The sequence below is a fragment of the Hyaena hyaena genome, unplaced genomic scaffold (assembly GCF_003009895.1).
Source record: "Hyaena hyaena isolate Hyena2069 unplaced genomic scaffold, ASM300989v1 scaffold_137, whole genome shotgun sequence".
Lineage (NCBI taxonomy): Eukaryota > Metazoa > Chordata > Mammalia > Carnivora > Hyaenidae > Hyaena > Hyaena hyaena.
In genome coordinates, this window is record NW_024080769.1 from 2,265,857 (window position 1) to 2,289,495 (window position 23,639).

The following is a 23,639-nucleotide window of genomic DNA, read 5'->3' on the forward strand; positions in this document are numbered from 1 at the left end:
TGATGCTTCATTGAAATAGCTTTCTGAGCAAGTGACCCATGTGAGGGATGCTCTGGGCAGGCCGGGAGAGCAGGCTTCTCTCTCAGCAGGAGAGCCAACAACGGTCTGAAGAAACTTCTTCCCTGGGATATTCTGCTCTCCTATGAGGCAGAGCCCAGTCGTTCTGTGATTTAGTGTCTTTCTAGCCTGGACAAAGTGTCAGAGCCCCTGTTAAAGTGGCAGTGTCACTGTCCTCTGAGAGCCAGCCCTGGCCATTGTAGGCACCTGTCAGATCTCCTCTCTGACTGCAGCAGACTGGGGGCATGTTTAAATACCTAGGGTTTGGGGGCGCCTGGGTGGCTTGGTTGAGTGTCCGACTTTCGCTTAGGTCATGATCTCGCGGTTCGTGGGTTCGAGCCCCGCATCGGGCTCTGTGCTGACTGCCAGCTCGGAGCCTGGAGCCTGTTTCAGTCTGTGACTCCCTCTCTCTCTGACCCTCCCCTGCTCACGCTGTCTCTCTGTCTCTCTCTCCTAGAAATAAATAAAAAATATTAAAAAAAAAAAAAAAGTTTAAATACCTAGGGTTTGTTCTTTCAAATGCTCTTTAGGCCAGCTGTGGGGTTTGCCCTACCCTCTCTCCCAATCTTTTCATAGCAGGGTAAGGCCTCACCTCTCCCGTCTCTCCCACAGTGGATGTTGATGTAGAAGATTACTACCCAGCTTTCCTGGACATGGTGCGGAGCCTGCTAGATGGCAACATAGACTCGTCACAGTACGAAGATTCGCTGAGAGAGATGTTCACCATTCACGCCTACATTGCCTTCACCATGGACAAATTAATCCAGAGCATTGTCAGACAGGTGAGGGCACGGTGCAGGCTAGGTTTGGTGAGGGAAGAAGTCCTTGCCTAAAGATGGATGAGGCAAAGAGGAGAGGCAAGATTTCGTTTGGAGAAAAAAGGGCTGTTTGCTCATGTAATGATAATTACAAATGTCTGGTTCTCTAGAGGAAAGGGGGAGGTTAACGTGATAACAGATCTCTCGTGTTAACAGAGTAGGAGTACTTTGGCCACAAAATCGACTCCTTTGCTTTGCTCCGTATGCCCTCACAGTTGAAAGAGTCTACCACAGACCTGGTATTCTGCCCTGTTCTCGCTGCCTGCCTAAAGAGTGAGCACGGGTACTGGGCCGGCCCTTACCTTGGCTCCCAGGGTGGAGGCTCTCAGTGGGTAATGCTTCCTCTTTTGTAGGTGTCAGTTAATTCTGTGTACTTTCCTCATTTGCTAGAAGGGTTTCATACAACACCTTCTATAATGCTATGCCCACCTCACTAAGGTTCCATTTGAGTTGGATTTGTGGTTGGTTTTGTGGCACCCTAGAACTCTGTAAATATGCTGTTCTTCACAGCAGTGATGATTTTATAGCAACTAGGAGGTCAGGTTTCCACTCTTTGACTTGAGGTCTGCGTTGTGAATCTGTTGTTGGTGCACTATCTTTAAAGTGAAAACTTGTACAAAGAAAATTCTGGAGTCCTCACTGCCACTATGGGGGGAAAAATTTAAAAGCTTGTGATGCTTGGTACTTTCTTGGAGTGAAATGTGGAATCCTTTGCAAAGTACCCGTGCCTTTGCCTTGATGTCGGAAGGACACGTGTGTGCGCCCTTTCATAGGATCTGCTCAGCGTCCGGGAAGAACACTTCACGTAACTGAATCTTGGCATCTTCAGGAAGGTCGTCAGGTGTTCCGATTTTTTTTCCTGAACATCAGAGACGTTAATAGGCCTTCCTGTGAGGGGTCTGTATGGTGGCTGAGCGTAATCATTAGATGGGTGCCAACAGCTGTGGTCCTAATTTTGAGAGACTGATCTCTCTTAGCACCCTCTGAATGTACGTGAAATAAAGTCTCCAGTTACGATGTGCTGCTGCCACAGCGGGGAGCAAGGTCTGCCACAAAGTCCAGGAAAGTTAACTTTTTATAAACCTGAGCTTGGTTTCTGAAACAACAGATAGAATTAATCCGTGCATTAGAAGCACCTGGTGGCCATTTTGAGTCACTAATACATAATATCTAATCTTTTTAAGAAACAAGTTTTGTCCAGATACCCAAATCCAGTGTTTTTAAAACATACGTTCATGCTTCTCACCCTAACTCCTCAGCTGGAGGCACATTTCCTCTCCTCCTCCCTATTTTGTTTGATGTTCTCCCAGAGTTCATTGCTGACTGGAGACAGAACATCTATTTCAAGGTCAAGTCATATATTTATCTTCTCCAGACTACTGGTGATGCTTGAACAACAGGGCTTTGAATGGCGCTGGACCACTTACGTGTAGATTCATTTCAGTAAACACAGCATAGTGCTATAAATGTATTTTGTCTTCCTTATGATTTTCTTAATACTTTTTCTCTAGCTTTTTTGTAAAGGTATAGTATATAATACATCTAACAAAATATTTGTTTATTCACTGTGTAGGTTACTGGTAAGGCTTATTGGTCACTAGTAGACTATTAGTAGTTAGGTTTGGGGGGAGTCCAAACTTCTATGTGGATTTTCCACCGCGGGGAAGGTTGGTGCTCCTAACCCTCACGTTGTTCAAGGATCCACTCTGTTTAATAGGGATTTGTCTAACACAACAGGCGGTCTCACAGATGCCTGCCTAGTACAGAACTCAGAAAATGGCCAGTATAGGGATTGGACCGGGAATATTTTTCCCTCTCCTGCATGCCTTCTTTCTGAACATCTACTTCATTCTCATGCTTGTCTTTGCAAATAGACATTTGGCCACGTACTCAAGGCTTCTCCGCCACCCCCGCCACTCCCTCTCCCCACCGGGCTTTGGCTTGCCACGCAGTGCCTCTGGCCCCAGCATTGACCTTTCCATGTAGATGCACCTCTGTAAAAAGTCTACCAAACATGTTCATTGTGTCCTTTCAAATTAGCAGGAGAGAGAATCTGAGCAACCTAGCTTGGGAGTGTAAGCTGTCCAGTTGTCCCTGATTTTATAGGGCTGCACTTTCCAAAAACTCTAGGAGGGGCTGAATATCTAAGAAGAGGGGGTGGATGGGGAGTCCGTGAGTCTACCTTAATAAGAGGGTCTTATTAAAGCAGAAGTGTCTCCATGGTAGGGATGGTGCTTTAGACACACTTTTATTATACCATCCCCCACCCCACACACCTTAAACATAGTATCTTAAGCTTTTTCCTATGTTACCAGGTTATCATAGACATTATTTTAATGGTCACATTAGAACCCATTGTCTGGACTAATTGTAATTCAACCATCTCCAGTTGCTGGCCTTTCAGCCACTGTCAGATCAATCACCCCTCTGACCTTGTGCTGTGTCCGTTTATCTACAAATACACATACTTGTCATTTAAGACTTTTTTAAGTGTTAAAAATAAGTAGTTGTCATAGTTACTGGCACTTCAAAAAGGATGTATCTTCCTAAAAATAGAATGGCTTAGTGGTTTTTGAGAATTTTAAAGTAAAATAGACAAAATGATAGTGCAGTTAACATTTTGCTTTCTTCTTGTATGTTTTTCACAGCCTCTGGCATTTTTATGGGTAAAGTTTCATTTGAGGGAATTTTTATTTCATAATAGAAAGATCGTCATGACCTTTGAGAATGGAAACTCTGAAAGGTTCAACTTTCTAGTCATCAGATAGTTTAATAATGTAATTACAATATCCTGTAGTCGTGATTGACCTGTGTTGAAATTGAGTTAATTAACAGTATATACAATTTAAGGGCTATATATTTTTTTTATCAGATGTAGAAAAAGAAGTAATGTATTAGAATATCAGTATTGGGGTCAGGAAGCTTGAATATTAGTCTTAACTCTGCTCCTTCAACTGAGGGCCCCTGGGTAATTGATTCAGCAACCAATTCTCAAATACCTAATGAGTTTCAGACTTTGTGCTAGGGCTGGGAGTATAGACAGGGTCTAGCTTTCATGGCTCGCCAGGGCCCCTGACCTCCCCTAGGCACACAGTTTTCTCCTCTAAAATGACATTTATCTCCACTGTAACAGTGCCCCTCGTCAGCGTGCTTCCCGGACTAGTTGCATAGAGCAAATGAGAGTGTGTGAAAGCAAGTTGTAAACTGTAAAGAAGCACCATAAAAACATGAAGCCATGAGAATTCTCTTTCACATAACAATTTTTTTTGCTGTTCCTTAGAACTTTAAATAAGCAGCATATTAACACAAGCTGCGTATGCTTTTGCTTTTAAATAGATAGAAAAGCTTTATTCGTGGTCCAATGATACTCTCGAAGGTTTAGTTTTAGTTATTCCCCAAGAATATAAAATCCTGGTTCTGTGTGATAAATTTTCTAAACTTAACAACCAGAAGATTTTTTGAGCTGAGTGACTAGAACCATCAGAGGAAGGTTGACTGTATGACAGGGAGAAACATTTTCATGGTTCACTGACAACTTGCCTGTGCTTCATTCCAGCTGCAGCACATTGTAAGTGATGAGATCTGTGTACAGGTGACTGACCTTTACCTGGCAGAAAACAATAACGGGGCCACAGGAGGCCAGCTGAACACGCAGACCTCCAGGAGTCTCCTGGAGTCAACGTACCAGCGGAAGGCTGAGCAACTCATGTCAGATGAGAATTGTTTTAAGGTAAGAGTTGTTCATGGAGTCAAGAACCATGCTGGTGACAGCAGAAATTGTTGGAACTGTCTCCACCAGAAATCAAAGCCATGCCAGGGTACTTTGATCCAGTGATTCCACTCCTGGAACTCCTTAGAGTTCCTATTAGCTCACTGGAGGGAATTAAATACACACACACACACACACACACACACAAAGTGAAAGCAAAGTCTCTCATAGTCTGTTACTTACTTACCTTAAAAAAATTAGTTGGGGGCACCTGCATGGCTTAGTCAGTTAAGCAGCCAACTCTCATTTCTTTTTTAATGTGTATTTATTTTTTGAGAGAGAGGGAGACACAGAATCCGAAGGAGGCTCCAGGCCCTGAGCTGTCAGCACAGAGCCCAGTGTGGATCTCAGATTCACAAACTGTGAGATGATGACCTCAGCTGAAGTCAGACACTTAACCATCTGAGCCATCCAGGCACCCCATCCAACTCTCAATTTCAGCTCAGATATTGATCTTGTGAGAAACTTAAGAAATAAATAAATATATTAATACATGTAACCCAGGATGGTTATAGGAAAGATAGGAAATGTAGAGGAAAAAAAATTATCACCTATAGTGCTTCCCAGAAAGCATGACATTACTGATCACATTTCTAGACTCTTCTATGCTTTTATAGGATTTGAAAGCGAGTATACTGGGCAAAATCTGTAACTTTTTTGCTCAGTTAGCAACACTTGGATCTTTAGCATCTTTTCATGATGTTAATATTTCGTTTTACAGAGAATTATGCCTGCTTTGTCAGGCATTTAGGTTGCTCCCCTTTTTCTGTTACCCCACTGTCGTTGCTAATTAAGAAAGTAAATAGTTGGAAACAGCCTTGATGTCCAGCCCACTGTGGGAATGGATAATGGCAGCCTATTGTGTGAATGCTGGCTGGCACATTTTGCAGCCCTTAAAAGTTAATTATAAACTATAAAAATACGGAAGCAAATAAAAGAAGACAAAAGTATGTGTACTATGATTGCAGCTATATAATGAATATAGTATGGCTGCACAAAACTTACATGTATTTACATAAAAAGGACAGGTGGCCCAGAATAAGGTTTGTAGTTGGCTGAGCAGAGAGAGCTAACATATCCTTGTTGGATGTGTTCCATGTACTTTTATTTTTATTTAAAGTTTATTTATTTATTTTTGAGAGAGAGAGCACAAGCAGGAGACGGGCAGAGAGGGGGAGACACAGAATCTGAAGCAGGCTTCAGGCTCTGAGCTGTCAGCACAGAGCCCGACTCGGGCTTGAACCCACAAACCATGAGATCATGACCTGAGCTGAAGTGGGAGACTTAACTGACTAAGCCACCCAGACACCCCTCTATTTATTGTTTTGAAGTTTGTTTGTTTATTTTGAAAGAGAGAGAGCCCATGAGGGTGGGGGAGGGACAGAAAGAGACTCCAAAGCAGGCTCCACACTGGCAGCACAGAGCCTGAACTGTGCTGGGGCTTGAACTCCTACTAAAGCATGAGATTGTGACCTGAGCCAAAACCAAGAGTCAGACCCTTACCCCACTGAGCCACCTAGGCACCCCATGGATCTATTCCATATACTTTGAGGACCTGACCCCAAATCTTCCACTTAGTTGTCTGCCCCTACTGTCAGCTATTTCTTCAGTTTCTAATCTGTCACCTGTACTGTTTTCAGTACAGAAGAAATTTCCTAAGCTTTTCAGGGTTGGTTGGTTTGTTTTCCAGGGTTTATAAATCTGTAAGTGTTTAGTAGTAGTTTAGTGTGTGTTCTTCCTGGTGAACAGAATTGCCATCTCCACCCACAGTGAGTTAACAATGTATTAAATTGTGTGCTGAAGACCTATTAAGGAATAGGTAGAGTCACCCTATGGATAAGAATAGTCAGAGTGGCAGAGGGAGTAGCAGGAACGAAGGCTTAGTAACCAGAAAAATTATGTCATGACAGTGACCCTTTAAAATGTTCACGCAGAGAATAAAATTGGGTAGTATTAACACTAAGCTGAGCACAAGCAGCCCTTCAGACACCTAGCCTCCGACTGAGCCATCCAGGGGTCACTGTACACTGCTTTTCAAACACTCAACCACGTGTAGCTCTCTGAGTATCTGTCCAGACCCTCTTCTGTGCCTTCACATGCATGTACACGTATGCGTGGAGAGGTGCACTATACCGCACACTCTGCATCTTGCTTTTTTCACTTAGTCTGGCTTAGAATTTCTCTATTTTGGTTTATATAGATCCAGCTCATTTTTACAACTGCTGTCATACTTAAGAGTAAAAATGTTCCATCATTTAAAAAAAATTGTTCCCTTCAGCGTGAACATTTAAACTATTTCCATTTTTTACTGTCTCGAATGGTGCTGCATCCTAGTGCTTCTATCCTGGTATGCGTGTGTTCGTCTGTGTCTAAGGTAGAGACAAAGAAATGAAATTACTGGGTCAAAGGATGTGCATATTTAAAAATTTTAAATGTATATAAATATAGTTTTGGGGGGCACCTGGGTGGCTCAGTCTGTTAAACGTCTGACTTTGGCTCAGGTCATGATCTCGCGGTTTGTGGGTTCAAGCCCCGCATCCGGTTCTATGCTGACAGCTCAGAGCCTGGAGCTTGTTTCGGATTCTGTGTCTCCCTCTCTCTCTGACCCTTACCTGCTCATACTCTTGTCTCTCTCTGTCTCAAAAATAAACTATTAAAAAAATTTTTTTAAATAAAATTTAAAAATATATTTTTTGTTTTAAATAGGCTCCATACCCAACATGGGGCCTGAACTCATGACCCTGAGATCAAGAGTCACATGCTCTACCAGCTAAACCAGCTAGATGCCCTTAAATGTTAAATTTTAATGGATATCACCATTTTATTTTCCACAGCAACAGGCTATATGTACTAGGATACGATTTCATAGAGCAGTTATTTTCCCATTCTTAGTCAGTGTTGGGTATTATCAAACTTATTATTTTTAATTTTTTTTTAACGTTTTATTTATTTCTGAGAGAGAGAGAGAGAGACCGTGTGAAAAGGGGAGGGTCAGAGAGAGAGGGAGACACAGAATCTGAAGCAGGCTCCAGGCTCTGAGCTGTCAGCACAGAGCCTGACGTGGGGCTTGAACCTGCCGACCATGAGATCACGACCAAAGTCAGACCCTTAACTGACTGAGCCACCCAGGCACCCCTTAATCTTTATTATTTTTGAGAGAGAGAGAGAGGGAGAGAATACGATCAGAGGAGGGGCAGAAAGAGAGACAGAAAATCCCCAAGCAGGCCCCACGCTGTCAGCACAGAGCCTGACAAGGGGCTCCAGTTCACAAACTATGAGATCATGACCTGAGCCGAAGTCAAGAGTCAGACGCTTAACCAACTGAGCCACCCAGATGACCCAGAAAATTATTTTAATTCTTATTTTCCGGTTTCCTACCGTTGCCATTTCTTTTTCTGTGTATTGCTTATTCATATCCTTCACCCTGGTTTTAGAAGGGGCATATAATTATTTTTATGTACTTTAAAAAAAAGTTTTGTTTACTTATTTTGAGAGGGAGAGAGAGAGAATCCCAAGCAGGCTCCCCACATTCAGTGCAGAGCCCTGCTTCGGGCCTCAAACTCATGAACCATGAGATCATGACCTGAACCAAAATCAAGAATTGGCCGCTTAACTGACTGAGCCATCCAGGCAGCCCTCTCCCTTTTTTATGTACTTTTAAAAATAGGGTTTTCTTTGTTGTAGTTTCTCTGAAATGGATTGGTAGTCCCCTATATCCTTCAGTAACCACCTGGTGTCACCTCAGTGAAGTGAAATCTTTTTCAGCTCACTGAGGAGAAATTGTTTATTCCCACAGCGTACTGCCCATTTCTCTGGAATAGTACCTTGGTAGTTACCTTAGTCGGTTTTGTTTTGTTTTAATTTTTATTTTTGAGAGAGAGCATTCAAGCGGGGGGAGGGGAAGACAGAGGATCTGAAGCAGACTCCGTCCTGTCAGCACAGAGTCCAATGTGGGGCTCAAATCCACAAACCATGAGGTCATAACCTGAGCAGAAGTCATGTACCTAACTGAGCCACCAAGTGCCCCAGTAGTTACCTTAGTTTCAATGTAAATATAGCTCTTTTTCTAAAAAATATTTTTTAGTGTTTATTTTTAAGAGAGAGAGAGACAGAGCATGAACGGGAGAAGGGTAGAGAGAGAGGGAGACCCAGAATCTGAAACAGGCTCCAGTCCTCGAGCTATCAGCACAAAGCCTGATGCCAGGCTCGAACCCACAAATTGCGAGATCATGACGCTTAAGCAGCCAAGCCACCCAGGCACCCCATAAATATAGCTCTTTATATTCTTATTTCTTTTACTAAATTGGGCTCCTCCAAGCTAGGAACCGTGTTCTCTTCTCTGGGTGCTTGAAGGATAGACATTAAAGTGACCACGTGTTGAGTGAATGAAGTGTAGAGTGTTGGTGAAGGAGGTGTGTAGAATGAGGGTCCAAATGGTAGGGGATCTTCAGCCATACTGAGTAAAATGTGTAAATTTTCTTGTGGTTGGTAGGCGGTAAAGCATTATGTAGAACTAAATATCCTGCTGGGTTTGAACTTTCAGGAAGATAACAGTATGGGAGGCCTGAGAAGGGAGGAGTGGGGGAACCAGAAGCATGTTTACAACTGGAGGTAGTTACTATTTGGGTGACAGATGTGGGCAGTGAAATAATGAAGCTTGTCAGGAACTGGGGCGTGGTTGCAGAGGGCAGAGTGCCTTGTGAACACCTGGTACAGGGCCTGAGAAGACAGGTGGCAAGTGGAAGAGCCTGCTGGGGTGAGATGAAGTTCAGGTTCAAGTAGAGAGGAGATGGTCTTCTCAGTACTGCTATAAAGGGTGATTTCCTTAAGAAGTAGAACAAATCTTGACCCTCTGGGTCATGCTAGATCAGGGCGCTGGTAGGGAGCACATGGGCCCTCCCCTCCCCTCCCAAAATAAATAGACTTTTAAAAAAAAGTCAGACACTTAAACAACCCAGCCACCCAGGTGCCCCACAGATAGGAATTTTTAAAGCTTCTCTAGAAGAACCCTGGGAACCAAGAACTGGTTTCTGGTCCTGTTTGTGTGCTAGCTAACTGTGGCCTTGAGAAGTAAGAACTCTAAACTTTAGGTTTTTCCCTGTGTAACATGAAGAAGGTTGAAATAAATGATTCTCAAGCTTCCTTGTAAGCTCTGCTCGCCTCCATGTGATTTGGACAGTGATGTTGTCCTTAGGGTAAGGGCATTGAGGACCTTGGGATTCTGACAGGGAGGTCCTGTGTGCTGTCACCAGTGAATAGTTCTTTTGTGCAGATATAACTGTTTTTTGTCTCTATAAGTGTATCACTTTTAAATTTATTTTTTAATGTTTCTTTATTTTTGAGAGAGAGAGCATGAGCAGAGGGGGGGGCAGAGATAGAGGGAGACACAGAATCCGAAGCAGGCTCCAGGCTCTGAGTGTCAGCACAGAGCCTGATGTGGGGCTCGAACCCAGGAACCATGAGATCATGACCTGAGCCACCCAGGTGCCCCTAGTGTATAGCTTTTAAATATGAATTTTTAAAGTATGCCTGGGTGGCTCAGTCGGTTAAGCATCCATGACTTAGGCTCAAGTCATGATCTCCTGGTTTGGGAGTTCGAGTCCTGCAGCGGGCTCTAACTGACAGTGCAGAGCCTGCTTCCGATTCTCTGTCTCCCTCTCTGCCTCTCCCGGTTCATGCTCATGTGCGCTCTTGCGCGCGCATGGGTTCTCTCTCTCTCTCTCTCTCTCTCTTTCTCTCTCTCTCTCTCAAAAATAAACATTAAATGTGAATATTTAAAAAGTCATAGAAATAATGTTAGCAGAACTCAGAATATTAAGAACCTCAAATAGGATTGATACCATTACAGCAGATCACTTATTAATATGTTGATGTTTTGTGTTCCGTACACCACAGTGTTTGATGCTTTGGATAATCTTCTATTTTTTATTTTATTCTTATTTTAAAGATTTTAAGTAATCTCTACACCCAATGTGGGACTCAAACTCACACTCCCAAGATCAAGAGTCAACATGTTGTACTGACTGAGCCAGCCAGGCGCCTCCTTGGGGAGTCTTTATTGCTGTAAAAATGTATTTCTGCTCTCTGTCGGGTTTGATGTTTTCCACTTCGCATTCTATAAGAAGTTTCCCTCTCTGTCTCCCTCCCTACTTTCTTCCCTTCCTTCTTCCCTCCTTTCTTTTTTCCTTCCTTTCCATTTCGTTTTTCTTTTCTTTAATACTAGAGGCTCGTTCACATCTTTGTATTATGTTCCAGAAATGGGATTATCAGGTGAAACAGCATTGACATTTTATGGTTCTGGCTTTATGCTGTATTTCTTTCTCATGAACAAAATAATTTTAAAGCATTCTTGACATTGACTGTTGTTTTAGCTAATATAAGAGATATGAAACGTGGAATGATACTTGTTGCTCTAACCTTTCATTTTGCTGGTAGCGAGATTGGACTTTTGACCTTTTTTTTTTTTTATCATATGCCTCATCTCTTCATCAGAGCAGAGTTTTATGACTTGATTGCCTCCCTACCTCCCAACCCTTGAGTAGCTAGGTTATAGCTTTGGAGATGGTCTTTTGATTATACCCTGGTTTCTTCTTTGCAGCTTATGTTTATTCAGAGCCAAGGCCAGGTTCAGCTGACCATTGAGCTCCTGGACACAGAAGAGGAGAACTCGGATGACCCTGTAGAAGCAGAGGTATGGACAAGTATATTGCAGAAACCGTGTGCTTAGAGAGCCGTCGTGTCCCGAGACTCTGCCTAGCGATGATCTTCTAGAAGGCCAAGACAGCCTCAGGCCTGTTAAGGGTCAGAACCTGATGTTTGACATATAGGCCAGTTCAGCAGAAGAGAGGGGGCCTGGCGGTAGATACTTAGGGTTGATGGCAGTCTCCTCTAGCTCTCAGTAAAGCTGTCTCTCAGGAAATCTCCTATTTGGCAGTTCTCCTGTTTTCTTCTAAAGTATAAGAAACAACAAGTGAGGTGCCATTTGTCTGGTGTCATCCTGACTCCAGGTGTCATGTTTACTTTTTATTGGGCTAGGTGAAGTTGGGAGCTCTCAAGCCCGCAGAGTGGGTAGAGTGAGTCGGTTATCCTAGCTGGGCCCGGCAGGCAGTGTTGATGAGGGATGCACGCCATGCATATGATGTTGAGATAGGGAAGGGACATTGTTCTGTGGGAATATTGGCTCCTGGGTGCCACATCTTTGAAAAAACTTCTAAGATGCCAGAAGGCCAGATTATAATGCGAAAGATCCTGATTCTCAAACATTTGCCACTGTCTATTTTGTTCTTTAACAAAACCCTCTGTGGGGAAATAAAACTTAACTAAGCCAACTTGTACCCATTCATGATTTCTGATAACTTTTAAGTATCTCAGACAAACTTTGCATTTGTTATCTACCAGAATTTTAAAGCTGTGTGTCAATACCAAGTACCAGCATGTCATTATGGAAAGATTTTTTTGATCTTAATATTTAAGAATTTCTGATAATGTTAGTTGTAGAATTTTCTAGAATACCTGGGGAGGATGTAGTCCAGTTTTTGTGCTCTCTCTCCATTTTCATTTTGTGTTTGTAATCCTAGCGTTGGTCAGACTATGTGGAGCGATACATGAACTCTGATACTACCTCTCCTGAGCTGCGTGAGCATCTGGCACGGAAACCAGTATTTCTGCCGAGGTGAGTGAACAGGGTCCCAGATCGGCAGGATGTGCTGGTACACGGCTCGGGAACAGAGAGTGAAGTGGCTTTCAGGTCCTTGGTTTTCACATACCTCATTGCTCTGTCTGCTGAGCAGCAGGAACGCTGAGGACACGAATTCAGGGTTACTATGGCTGTAATACCATGAGCTTACCTGGAGCGTGTGCCTAACAGGCATCAGAGCAGTGAGAGTCTTAGAGAGTTAGCAGGAATTTGCCTGTGTCGGATAGGTTTGTGTGTCGGAATCTCCAAGTTTTGATGATTCACTAGAAAGACTCACAGGACTCAGCGTGTAGTCCTACGCCCAGTGCTGATTTATTACAGCAAAAGCGTGCAGAGCTAGATGAGCCAGGGGGAGAGGCGGCTGTGACAAAGTCCAAGGAAGCCAGGAGCAAGCTTACAAGAGTCCTCTTCCATTGTAGCCACATGGGACGCTCTTAATTCCTCCAGCAACAAATTATGACAATAGGTTTGAAATGCTCTCTACCAGTGAAGCTCGTTAGGGGACTCAGTGCCAGTGTTTTTTATTGGGTGCTAGTCATATAGGCCAGACTCCCAGAAAGAAAACATGTTTTCAGCATAAACCAAACAGTTGAGGTACAGTGAGCCACTTTTATTGTTTAGGGAATGGTGGAAACCCTCCCCAGATTCAAGATTCCAGAACCCAGCCAAGGGACAGCCTTGAAAATAGGCCTTTCAAAAGATGGCAGTCTTACCAAAAATAATAAGATACCTAGAAATAAATGCAGCTAAAGAGGTGAAAGAGCTGTACTTTGAAAACTATAAAACACTGATGAAAGAAATTGAAGAAGACACAAAGATATGGAAAGATAATCCATGCTCATGGATTGGAAGAACAAATAATTGTGAAAATGTCTACACTACAGCAGTCTGTATACAGATTTTATGCAACCTCTATAAAACTACTGCCATCAGTTTTCACAGAACTAGAACAAAAACTCCTAAGATTTGTACAGAATCACAAAAGACCCAAGCAGCCAAAGCAATTTTGAAAAAGAAAAGCAAAGCTAGAGGCCTCACAATTCCAGACTTCAAGTTCTATTACAAAGCTATAGGCATCAAAATAGTATCGTGCCAGCACAAAAATAGACAAACAGACCAATGGGACAAAACAGAAAGTCCAGTAATAAACTCATGATTAAATGGGAAAAACACAGTGTCTTCAACAAATGGTGTTGAGAAAGCTGGACAGTAACATGAAAAAGAATGAAACTGGACCACTTTTTTTTTTTTAACATTTATTTTTGAGAGACGGAGAAAGATCATGAGCAGGGGAGGGGCAGAGAGAGAGGGACACACAGAATCAGAAGCAGGCTTGAGGCTCTGAACTGTCAGCACAGAGCCCAACGTGGGGCTCGAACCCACAAACTGTGAGATCATGACCTGAGCCGAAGACACTCAACCGACTGAGCCACCCAGGCGCCACAGAGCTGGACCACTTTCTTACACCATATACAAAAATAAATTTGAAATGGATTTCAGACCTAACCCTGAGACCTGAAACCATAAAAATCCTATAAGAGAGCACAGGCAGTAAATTCTCTGACATGGGCCGTAGCAACATTTTCCTAGATGTTTCATGAGGCAAGGGAAATTAAAAAAAACAACAAAAAACTATTGGGACTACACCAAAATAAGTTTCTGCATTGTGAAGAAAATAACCCATAAAACCAAAAGGCAACCTACAGAATGGGAGAAGATATTTGCAAAGGACATATCTGATAGTGTTAGTATCCAAAGTATATAAGGAACTTGCATAACTCATCATCTAAAAAAACCCAGATAATCCAGGGATGCCTGAGTGGCTCAGTCGGTTAAACATCCAACTTTTGAGAGGGGCTCGGATTGTGATCTCTCAGTTTGTGAGATCAAGACCCATGTCAGGCTCTGCACTGATAGTGTGGAGCCTGCTTGGGATTCTGTCTGCCTCTCTTCTGTTTGCATGCCACATGCTCTCTCTCTCAAAATTTAAAAAAAAAAAAAAAAAAAAAAGCCGCAAATAATCCAGTTAAAAAGTGAGCAGAAGACGTGAATAGACATTTCTCCAGAGAAGACATACAGAAGGCCAACAGACACATGAAAAGATGCTCAACATCACATCATTCATCATCATCGAAATGCACATTAAAACTACAATGATGAATCTCCTCACACCTGTCAGAATGGCTAAAATCAACAACACATGAAACCATAGGTGTTGGTGAGGAAGTGAAGGAAAAAGAAACTTCGTGCAGTGTAGATAGGAATGCAAACTGGTGCAGGCACTGTGGAAAACTGTGGAGGTTCCTCTAAAAGTTAAAAATAGAACTACCTTACAATCCAGTCATTGCACTACTAGATATTTACCCAAAGAATACAAAAAACACTAAATCAGAGGAGTGCATGCAGCCCTGTTTATTGCAGCATTATTTATAAGACCTGGGATATGGAAGCAGCCCAATTGCCCATTGATAAATGAATGGATAAAGAAAAGATGTGATAAAAATGTACAATGGAATTTTTTTTTAGGGGGGGGTCTATGTATTGTCTCTTTATTTTTTTACAAATAGTTTATTGTCAAGTTGGTTTCCACAACAACGGAATATTATTTAGCCATAAGAAAGAACGGAATCCTGCCATTTGCAGTGACATGGATGGAGCTAGAGAGGATTATGCTAAGTGAAGCACGCCATTCAGAAAAAGACACCATAGGATTTCACTTATATGTGGAATTTAAGAAACAAATGAGCAAAGGGAAAAAAGACAAACCAAGAAATAAACTCTAAAGTATAGAGTGGGGCGGGGTGGGGTGGGGTGTGAAACAGGTGGTGGGGATTAAGGAGCACCCTTGTTATAATGAGCACAGGGTGTTCTGTGACATTGTTGAGTCACTGTTAGTGATGTGCTGTGCATGATGAGTTCGCAAACAGTGAACTATTGGTTTGCAGTACACCTGCAACTGATCTGACACTGTATGTTACCTGTACCAGGACTGAGTATGAAAAGTAATAAGAAAATAAAGCTCTCTTTTGGTAATGAGAGGGGAAAAAACTCAAAAAAGGTAACAGTCTTAGGCCTGCTGCGTTCATTCCAGAATTTTAAAAATCTCCCTGTTTATGGGCACAGCATATTGTTGGTCTTCTTTCTGAGGAGTTTCAGAAGTAGAAAAGAGGTTTCGCTCTAGTAGAGTGACTCTGTTCCTTCTCAAAAGCTCGGAACTGAAATCTCCTGTCTTATATTTCCAGAAACATATTATCTCAATACAGACGATCCCTGACTTACCATAGTTTGTCTTAAATGATCGGACTTTACAATGTTGTGAAAGAGTACATACTCAGCAGAAACCATACTTTAAATTTTAAATTTGGGTCTTCTCCCAGCCTAGTGATCTGTGGTATGACCCTCTCACGATGCTGGGCAGGGGCCGCAGCTCCCGGTCAGCCTCATGGTTAGGAGGGTCCAGAACTGATACACTTACAACCATTTTGTACCCATACAACCACTTTGTTTTCATTTTCTTTCTTTCTTTTTAATGTTTATTCACTTTTGAAAGAGAGAACATGAATGGGAGAGAGGAAGAGACAGAGGGAGACAGAGGATGTAAAGAGGGCTCTGTGCTGACAGCAGAGAGCCCAATATGGAGCTCAAACTCAAGAACAGTGAGATCATGACCTGAGCCGAAGTCAGACACTCAACCAACTGAGCCACCCAGGCGCCCCTGTTGTCATTTTCCACGCAGTAGTCAATAAACTACATGAGCTGTGTAACACTTTATTATAAAATAGGCTTTGTGTTACATGATCTTGCCCAAATGTAGGCTAAGGTAGGTGTTCTGAGCACTTTAAAGTGGGCTAGGCTAAGCTATGATGTTTAGTAGGTTAGGTTTATAAAATGCATTTTTGGCTTACAGTATTTTCAGCTTCTTATCTGGATGTAGCCCCTAAGTTCAGGAAGATCTGTTATTAGACTTAGTCCTGAACAGAACATGGAAAAGGGTGTGAGCAGAAGGGCTCTTCCATTCCTTGATTCAATCATTTCAGCAGACTTCAAGCACCTGTTCTGTGCCAGGACACTCTTCAACAAGACAGACTTAGTTTCCATGTTTATGAAATAGTACAATAAACATACCATGTATTTCTCACCAGCTCAGCCAAATTTTTAAAAGACATTAGAACAGAAATATTTGTTACTTGAAAAATACTAAATCCATTATATATTATCATAAATAATATCTTAATGATGGGACAACTGGGTGGCTCAGTCCATTGAGTGTCCAACTTCGATTCAGGTCATGATCTCACAGTTTGTGGGTTCAATCCCTGTGTCACTCTGTGCTGATAGCTCGGAGCCTGGAGCCTGCTTTGGATTCTGTGTCTCCCTTTCTCTCTGCCCTTCCCCCACTCATCTCAAGCTCACTTGCTTGCTCACTCTCTCTCTCAAAAATAAATAAAAATTTTTGAAAATTAAAAATATATTTTAATGAAAAGCTATTTTAAAACAAAAATTAGTGAAAATAGTGGCATTGCTTTACATTTTTCCAAATCTGTTTCATGTCTGATTTAATAGAAAAACAGCTGGTTTCTCCTCTCTGCTTTTATATTCAATCTGTTGCAACTTGTTGTTTGTTGAAGTCTGTGAAGAAAATGTGGCCTTACTCAAATACATAGCTGGAAAAAGGAGTGTTTTCATAGGTTTTCAGATAATTGTGGATATTCTTTGACATGACCTCAAAACTCTTCCACGTGGTAGTCTCTTAAAGGTTAGTTGCAGTATCAAATCATCATCAGTGAGTTTTTCATCCAGTTAGGCCAGAATCATTTGGTTTACCTTGTACCTTGAACGAATCTTTTTTCATGCATGATTTTAAGTAGTAGAAAACTGTCAGCTTGCAGTGGCCAATGTGAGTTTCCCCAAATTTAAAGTGTTACTTGAAAGGTTAAACCTTATCATGGGCAACAAACATATTCAGTTGTTTTCTTGGAAGTACCAGACTTCATTGTACATTTTTTGAGAAAATAACTAGCATAGACTCCAGGCTGGCTGGTCCATTGTTCTTTCAGGTAAAAATAGTGATCCATTTGCCACTCGAGCAGGGCTCACGTGCTTGTCTGTGAGAATCCCGTTGTGCTTTGGCATACTAGGCTGCTTTGTGTGTAGTTCCCATTTTATCGCACAGCATATTGGGATTCTTGCAACTGCCAGAGCATGGCCAGAGGAGAACACAAAGATTTCTAAAGACAGTTTGGTGCCACTAGCATTTTTATTCACTGTTACCTTTTGTACTGCCAGTGCAAATGTTAACACGGGGGGAAAGTTTCATCTTTTTGAGAGAGGGAGAGGGATAGAGAGAATCTTAAGCAGGCTCCGTGACGAGGGTGGAGCCCAACGTGGGGCTCAGTCTCACACCTGTGAGATCCTGACTTGAGCCAAAATCAAGAGTTGGATGCCTCACTGCCTGAGCTACCCAGGCGCCCTAGGAAAAAAATGTTTTGTATACGTATTTCAGTCTTAGTACATTTTAGTAGTGTTATGAAAATAGTTTTGATCTCCTAGACCTCCTGAAAAGTGTCTTGGAGCCCGCAAGGGTCCTTGGCTCGGAGAACTGCCATCCTGCAGAGATACATGTATACCAAGATGCTCACTGAAACAGTGGTTCTCATAGCATAGTATTGGAAACAATAGAACCGTCTAGCTGACAGTCTTTCTCTGCTTACTGGCGGAGAGAATCCAGCACTAAATACCTGCCAAGGCATCCGCTGATGTGAATTGTCTTCTTAACTATGAATGTAGAATGGCGGGAATTATGTACTGTCTTTGGGGGGAGTGAAAAAACAGGCATTCAAATAATTTTCTTTGGTCCGTGGTTCAAATGAGGAGCCCTGTTGATTCTTATTAAAGTATGGTTACATTAAGGCATGTTCTCTGCAGCGTTCAAGAGAATGTGACAGATCTTTGTGTGGTGAAATGAAAAGAACTTCACATTAAGTGAAAAGTTGAGAATGATAAAATATTGGGACGCCTGGGTGGCTCAGTCGGTTAAGCATCCAACTTCAGCTCAGGTCATGATCTCGCGGTTTGTGGGTTCGAGCCCCGCGTCGGGCTCTGTGCTGACAGCTCAGAGCCTGGAGCCTCTTCGGATTCTGTGTCTCCCTCTCTCTCTGCTCCTCCCCAGCTCGTGCTCTGTCTCTGTCTCAAAAATAAATAAATGTTTAAAAAAAATTTTTTTAAGTGATAAAATATTTATCGTATGGTCATGTTTTGTCTTAAAAAACAAATCCCAAAACAACTGTAGCGAGTGATTACATATGTTATTATTCAGAGAGACCTAGGAGGTTTTAAATCAAAACTTCTGTCAGTGGCTATCTCAGCCAAGGCACATGGGATTTGGAAAATCAGGGGTAGGTGATGGTTAAAGATTCCTACTTTTTATTCTACGTATCTCTGCATTTGAACTTTTTTTTTTTTTTTTTTACAATGAAACCATTGGACATTATATGTAAAATCCAGGCAAGTGCTATGAAGGCACATATACGATATATGATAAGGAAAAACCCTCTGAGGGGATTTCTGGGAATCTGCGTCTCTATGAGCTCTCATCCGGCATGGCTTCTCTGCACTGTAGGAATCTAAGGCGGATCCGGAAATGTCAGCGTGGTCGAGAGCAGCAGGAAAAAGAAGGCAAGGAAGGAAACAGCAAGAAAACCATGGAGAATGTGGATAGCCTGGATAAACTGGAGTGTAGATTCAAGTTGAATTCCTACAAGATGGTGTACGTGATCAAGTCAGAGGACTATATGTATCGGAGAACTGCCTTGCTGCGGGCTCATCAGGTAAGAACCAGTAACTGACGTTCTCCACACCCCTCCTTCCGCAGCCAGGCCCAGGCCAACCCCAGAGGCTTCAGATTGTTTCTTTCCCTTTATGAAAACCACCTTGCGGGTTTGAGAAATGTTTAGTAAGCAGGTATATTAGTCTGTTAAAGATGTCAGGGGGCACCTGGGTGGCTCAGTCAGTGAAGTGTTTTAGAGTGTGAGCTCGGGAGAGAGGGAGAGAGAGAGAGAGAGAGAGAGAGAGAGAGAGAGAGAATTCCAAGTAGGTTCCATGCTGAGCGTGGACATGGGGCTTGATCCCACAACTCTGGGATCATGACGAGCAGAAATCGAGTCAGACACTCAACCAACTGAGCCACCCTGGTGCCCCAGTTTATCCTTTTTAAAGGGTGCCAGTCATCCTGGACTATGCGTTCACCCTACTGTAGTGTGACCTTATCTTAACTAATTCCATCTGCAACAACTTTGTTTCTCAGTAAAGTCATATTCTCAGATACTGGGGTGAGGACTTGAACACAGTGATTTGCAGTTCAGACCAAAACAGCTGGTGGCACCTCAGTGAAATGAAGCTGCTCCCAGCATTTAGTTTTCACATGGTGCTGCTTGTGTGAATTCTGTCGTTTTCACATGCTGTCTCAGTTGTGAAAGCTGCCTGGTGCAGTTGTGCAGTGGGTATTGTGCCAGGCCCTGGGACATAACCAAGGAGGAGAGCGTATACGCATGATCAGAGAAGTAAACTGGAAGAAGTGATGGCGGGTAACTGGCACGCAGGCCCTGTTTTTATTGAGGGAGACCTCTCTGAAGAGGTAACGCTAGAGGCCTGAACAATGACAGGGATCCAGCCTGGGAAAGAGTCGGGTGTTGGTAGCTTCTAGGCAAAGGAAACAAGCAAATGCAACGCTGGGAGGGAGGAAAGGCCTCGGCATATTTGAGAAACTAGACGCATCAATGTGGCTTGAGCCGTAGGGAGCATGCCATGCTTGAGACGTCATGACTGGTCTCATAGACCATGGCTGGGATTTTGTTGTTCCTCGGGACATTGTTGACAAAGATGGCTTGAACTGCTGTGAGGACAGTGGGGGCAACTTGAGGCATGATGCTGGAAAGGCAGAGACTGCTCAGACGATTGCTCTTGTCCAAATGAGATGTGACGGTGACCTGGGCTATCAAGCGGCAGTGGAATTGTAAGAATTAAATCAGTTTGGAGATATAACTGTCAGGGTGTGGTCATGATTGGACGTGAGTTGGTAAGAGAAAGGAAATGTATTTTGTGAGAGAGAGAACAGAGGAGGGACAGAGAGAGAGGGAGAGAAAGAATCCCAAGCAGACTGTGTGCTGTCAGCCCCAACGTGGGGCTCAGTCTCACTGCAAGACCATGACCTGAGCTGAAACCAAGAGTCCGATGCTTAACCGACTGAGCCGCCCAGGCGCCTTTGAACTGGTTGTGTTTGAAAGGACTACATACAGATTATTCAGGCGGGAGAATGTTGGGTGGGTGGTTTAAGGGACTTCTCTCATGATGCTGTGTGTTTGATGCAGGTTATTTGGGGAGCTAAGTAACACCTGATTCATCTTTGTATCCCCTACTCTGCCTTGCACATAGGCTCCCATAAATATTTGCTAGATGGGTGGGTAAAAGCATAAATCTCCCCTAAAGATCTGCTTGTCCCCTTGTCCCGCTGGGCAGATGGGGTAATACCCTGAAGAGAAAGTGGGTTTTAAGCCCTTTGCCCTGCACTGTTTTACTTAGAAGTGGGCAGCCACCCTGCCAGAATGACCTAATGACGCAACTCACGGTGTCTCATTCGGGGTACACTAGAAGTGTCTGCGATGCTAGCTTAAGAATGGGGGTGCACTTGGGTGCCTCAGGCAGTTATGTGGCTTTGTTTATTTGTCTTTGAGAGAGAATGTAAGTTAGGGAGGGACAGAGAGAGAGAGGGAGACTCCGAAGCAGGCTCTAGGCTCTGAAGTATCCACACAGAGCCCGATGCAAGGCTCAAACTTGTGAACCATAACACCCTAACCAGAGCCAAATTTGGATGCTTATCCTAACTCTTGATCATGAGAACCAGCCCTGCATCAGGCTCTGCGCTGACAGCACGGAGCTTGTTTGGGATTCTCTCTTCCTCTCTCAACTGCTCCCCTGCTCATGCGCCCTCTAAATATATATATATGTATATATATATTTTTTAATATTTTTATTTATTTCTAGGAGAGAGAGAGAGAGAGACAGCCTGAGCAGGGGAGGGTCAGAGAGAGAAGGAGATACAGACTCTGAAATGGGCTCCAGGCCAGATCTGAGCTGGCAGTCAGCACAGAGCCCGACGTGAGGCTCGAACCCACGAACCGCGAGATCATGACCTAAGCGAAAGTCGGACGCTTAACCGACTAAGCCACCCAGGCGCCCCTAAATATATTTTTTTTAATGCAGAGTGATAGAAATGAGGAAATCTGTGTTTTTATCAGGTCCCCTAGTTGATACTAGTGAATGCTAAAAGTGAGAAGTGCAGAGCTAGTTCTCTTCAGCCCCCATGTTGGCATTTCTTTAGGGGCTTTATGAATTCCAACTCTGTATATACTCCATGTTCTTAGTCTCTTTCAATTTTCTTCTTTATAAACAGAGACTGCTGACCAACCAGTCAGGGCTTGACCCCACACCTTTTCCTCTGCTACTTTAGAAAAAAATTAGGCTTTGTATTTGAAGAGGTTTGTTTTGCTCTGAGTTCATGTTTTTTTCCCTTGTTCTGTTTTGCAGTCCCATGAGCGTGTAAGCAAGCGGCTACATCAGAGGTTCCAGGCCTGGGTAGATAAATGGACCAAGGAGCACGTGCCCCGTGAAATGGCAGCAGAGACCAGCAAGTGGCTCATGGGTGAGGGGCTGGAGGGCCTGGTGCCCTGTACCACCACCTGTGACACAGAGACCCTGCACTTTGTGAGCATTAACAAGTACCGTGTCAAGTACGGCACAGTGTTCAAAGCCCCGTAACTGCAGAGCCAGGGCAGACAACTTGAGGGGGGGTGTGTGTGGGGATTACTCGCACTCCCGCACACTGAAGAAACAAGGAAGATGCCTTTCAAGCCTCACTGGGCCTCTCTGGGACATGGCCACCTGATCAGTGTGTGGCTGGTACAACCTGGCACCAAGTGGGCTACATACGAGGAACGTGGATACCTTACGAAGCCAGAGCTGGAACTTTCCCCAAGGGGCCTGGGCTGTTACCCTGCCCCTGAGGGGAAGGAAATCCACGCAAGCACAGAGACACGCAGCTTGCTTGCACACACCAGCAGAGCGAAGACTGGAGTCTCCTGGGGCCGGACCTTCAATGAAGGAGCCAGATGCTGTTCACACCTTGACTGGATGGGCATGCACTGACAGACCGGGGAAGGACTCACCGCTCGGATGGATTGTAACTCTGATGGTCACTGCTCCTCTCCTCTCCCCCCAGAAGGAAGAAAACAAACGAACTGGATTTGATTTTTTTTTTTTTTTTTTAACCCCCCTGGTCACTCGAGCACATCTAGATCACCCATTAGATTTTATCTGGGCCCTGCAGTCTGGCTTCAGGACTGATCATCTCGTGGGGTTTTCCTGACGAATCCCTTGCTGCCCGCCCTCTACTCTCTCCTCTGGTTCTCCACCTCAGCAAGTTCAAATCCGTCGTCCTTTTTAGCTCCCGTGGAACTGTTTTGTACCTGCTTCTTTACTAGTCTACCCTAGTGCCATCCACCAGCTTTACTCTCTCTCACACACACACATACACACACACACACACACACACACAAATTTTAACTTGGTTTTTTTTTTGTAAATAATGTACATACTGTCGATTTTTTATTAAAAGAAATATGCTTTGATGTGCTAGCATAACTGCTTTAGCTTCTTGTGTACCATAGTTCTATGTGGCTTCAGATTTAGTACCTATGAACAGATGTACACGACATTTATTACACTTTTTACCAAAGGGAGTTACCGTTGTAGTATTTTGTGTAAAACTTGTCTTCCCCCTTGCCCCAACTTTTTTCTTTTTCTTTCTTTTTTTCCTTTTTATTTTATTTTTTTTGTAAATAAATAAAGCTTGGTTCTTACTTAAGGAATGAACTCTCAACCCAAGTCCCTTGTCCTCACCAGAGAACTATTGTGGAGTAGGGATCTGGGCTTCAGTTCCTTATCCTCGACACAAACGAGGATTTGCTTTAAGTAGTTAGCGATTCATTGCACTTATCCCAAATCCGAGTATTCCGAATTTTTCAAATAGGATGGATACTTCATTCTTTTAGTACATGTTTTCCCCCTTATTTCAGCTGTTTGGAAATATTTTATATCTGGGCAAGTTGTCCAGCTGTTCGCATTTCTCTGTATGTTTTTTTCTTATCCTTAATGGGAAATGGTGAACAACTTAAATACCAAACCAGTGTTTAAAAGGAATGTGTACAAGGTATAAGTGGGGCTGGGAGAGAGAAATTTGCTATAT

At 43.2% G+C, this 23,639-nt stretch overlaps 1 protein-coding gene across 4 annotated transcripts in view; it reads left to right on the forward strand.

Annotated features, from left to right (window-relative positions):
- The window catches only part of SIN3A (SIN3 transcription regulator family member A), a 71,479-nt gene extending 48,229 nt beyond the window's left edge, over window positions 1-23,250 (forward strand). For 3 of the 4 annotated variants that reach the window (XM_039238205.1, XM_039238203.1, XM_039238204.1), the window contains exons 16-21: window positions 670-839; window positions 4,432-4,605; window positions 11,243-11,335; window positions 12,222-12,316; window positions 18,960-19,167; window positions 21,923-23,250. In XM_039238205.1, the coding sequence (XP_039094136.1) occupies window positions 670-839; window positions 4,432-4,605; window positions 11,243-11,335; window positions 12,222-12,316; window positions 18,960-19,167; window positions 21,923-22,153 (971 nt within the window). In that variant the 3' untranslated portion in view covers window positions 22,154-23,250. Of the gene's footprint in view, window positions 1-669; window positions 840-4,431; window positions 4,606-11,242; window positions 11,336-12,221; window positions 12,321-18,959; window positions 19,168-21,922 lie in introns of those variants that run through there. The other variant, XM_039238206.1, reaches the window with a different exon arrangement.
- The last annotated feature ends 389 nt before the right edge of the window (window positions 23,251-23,639 follow it).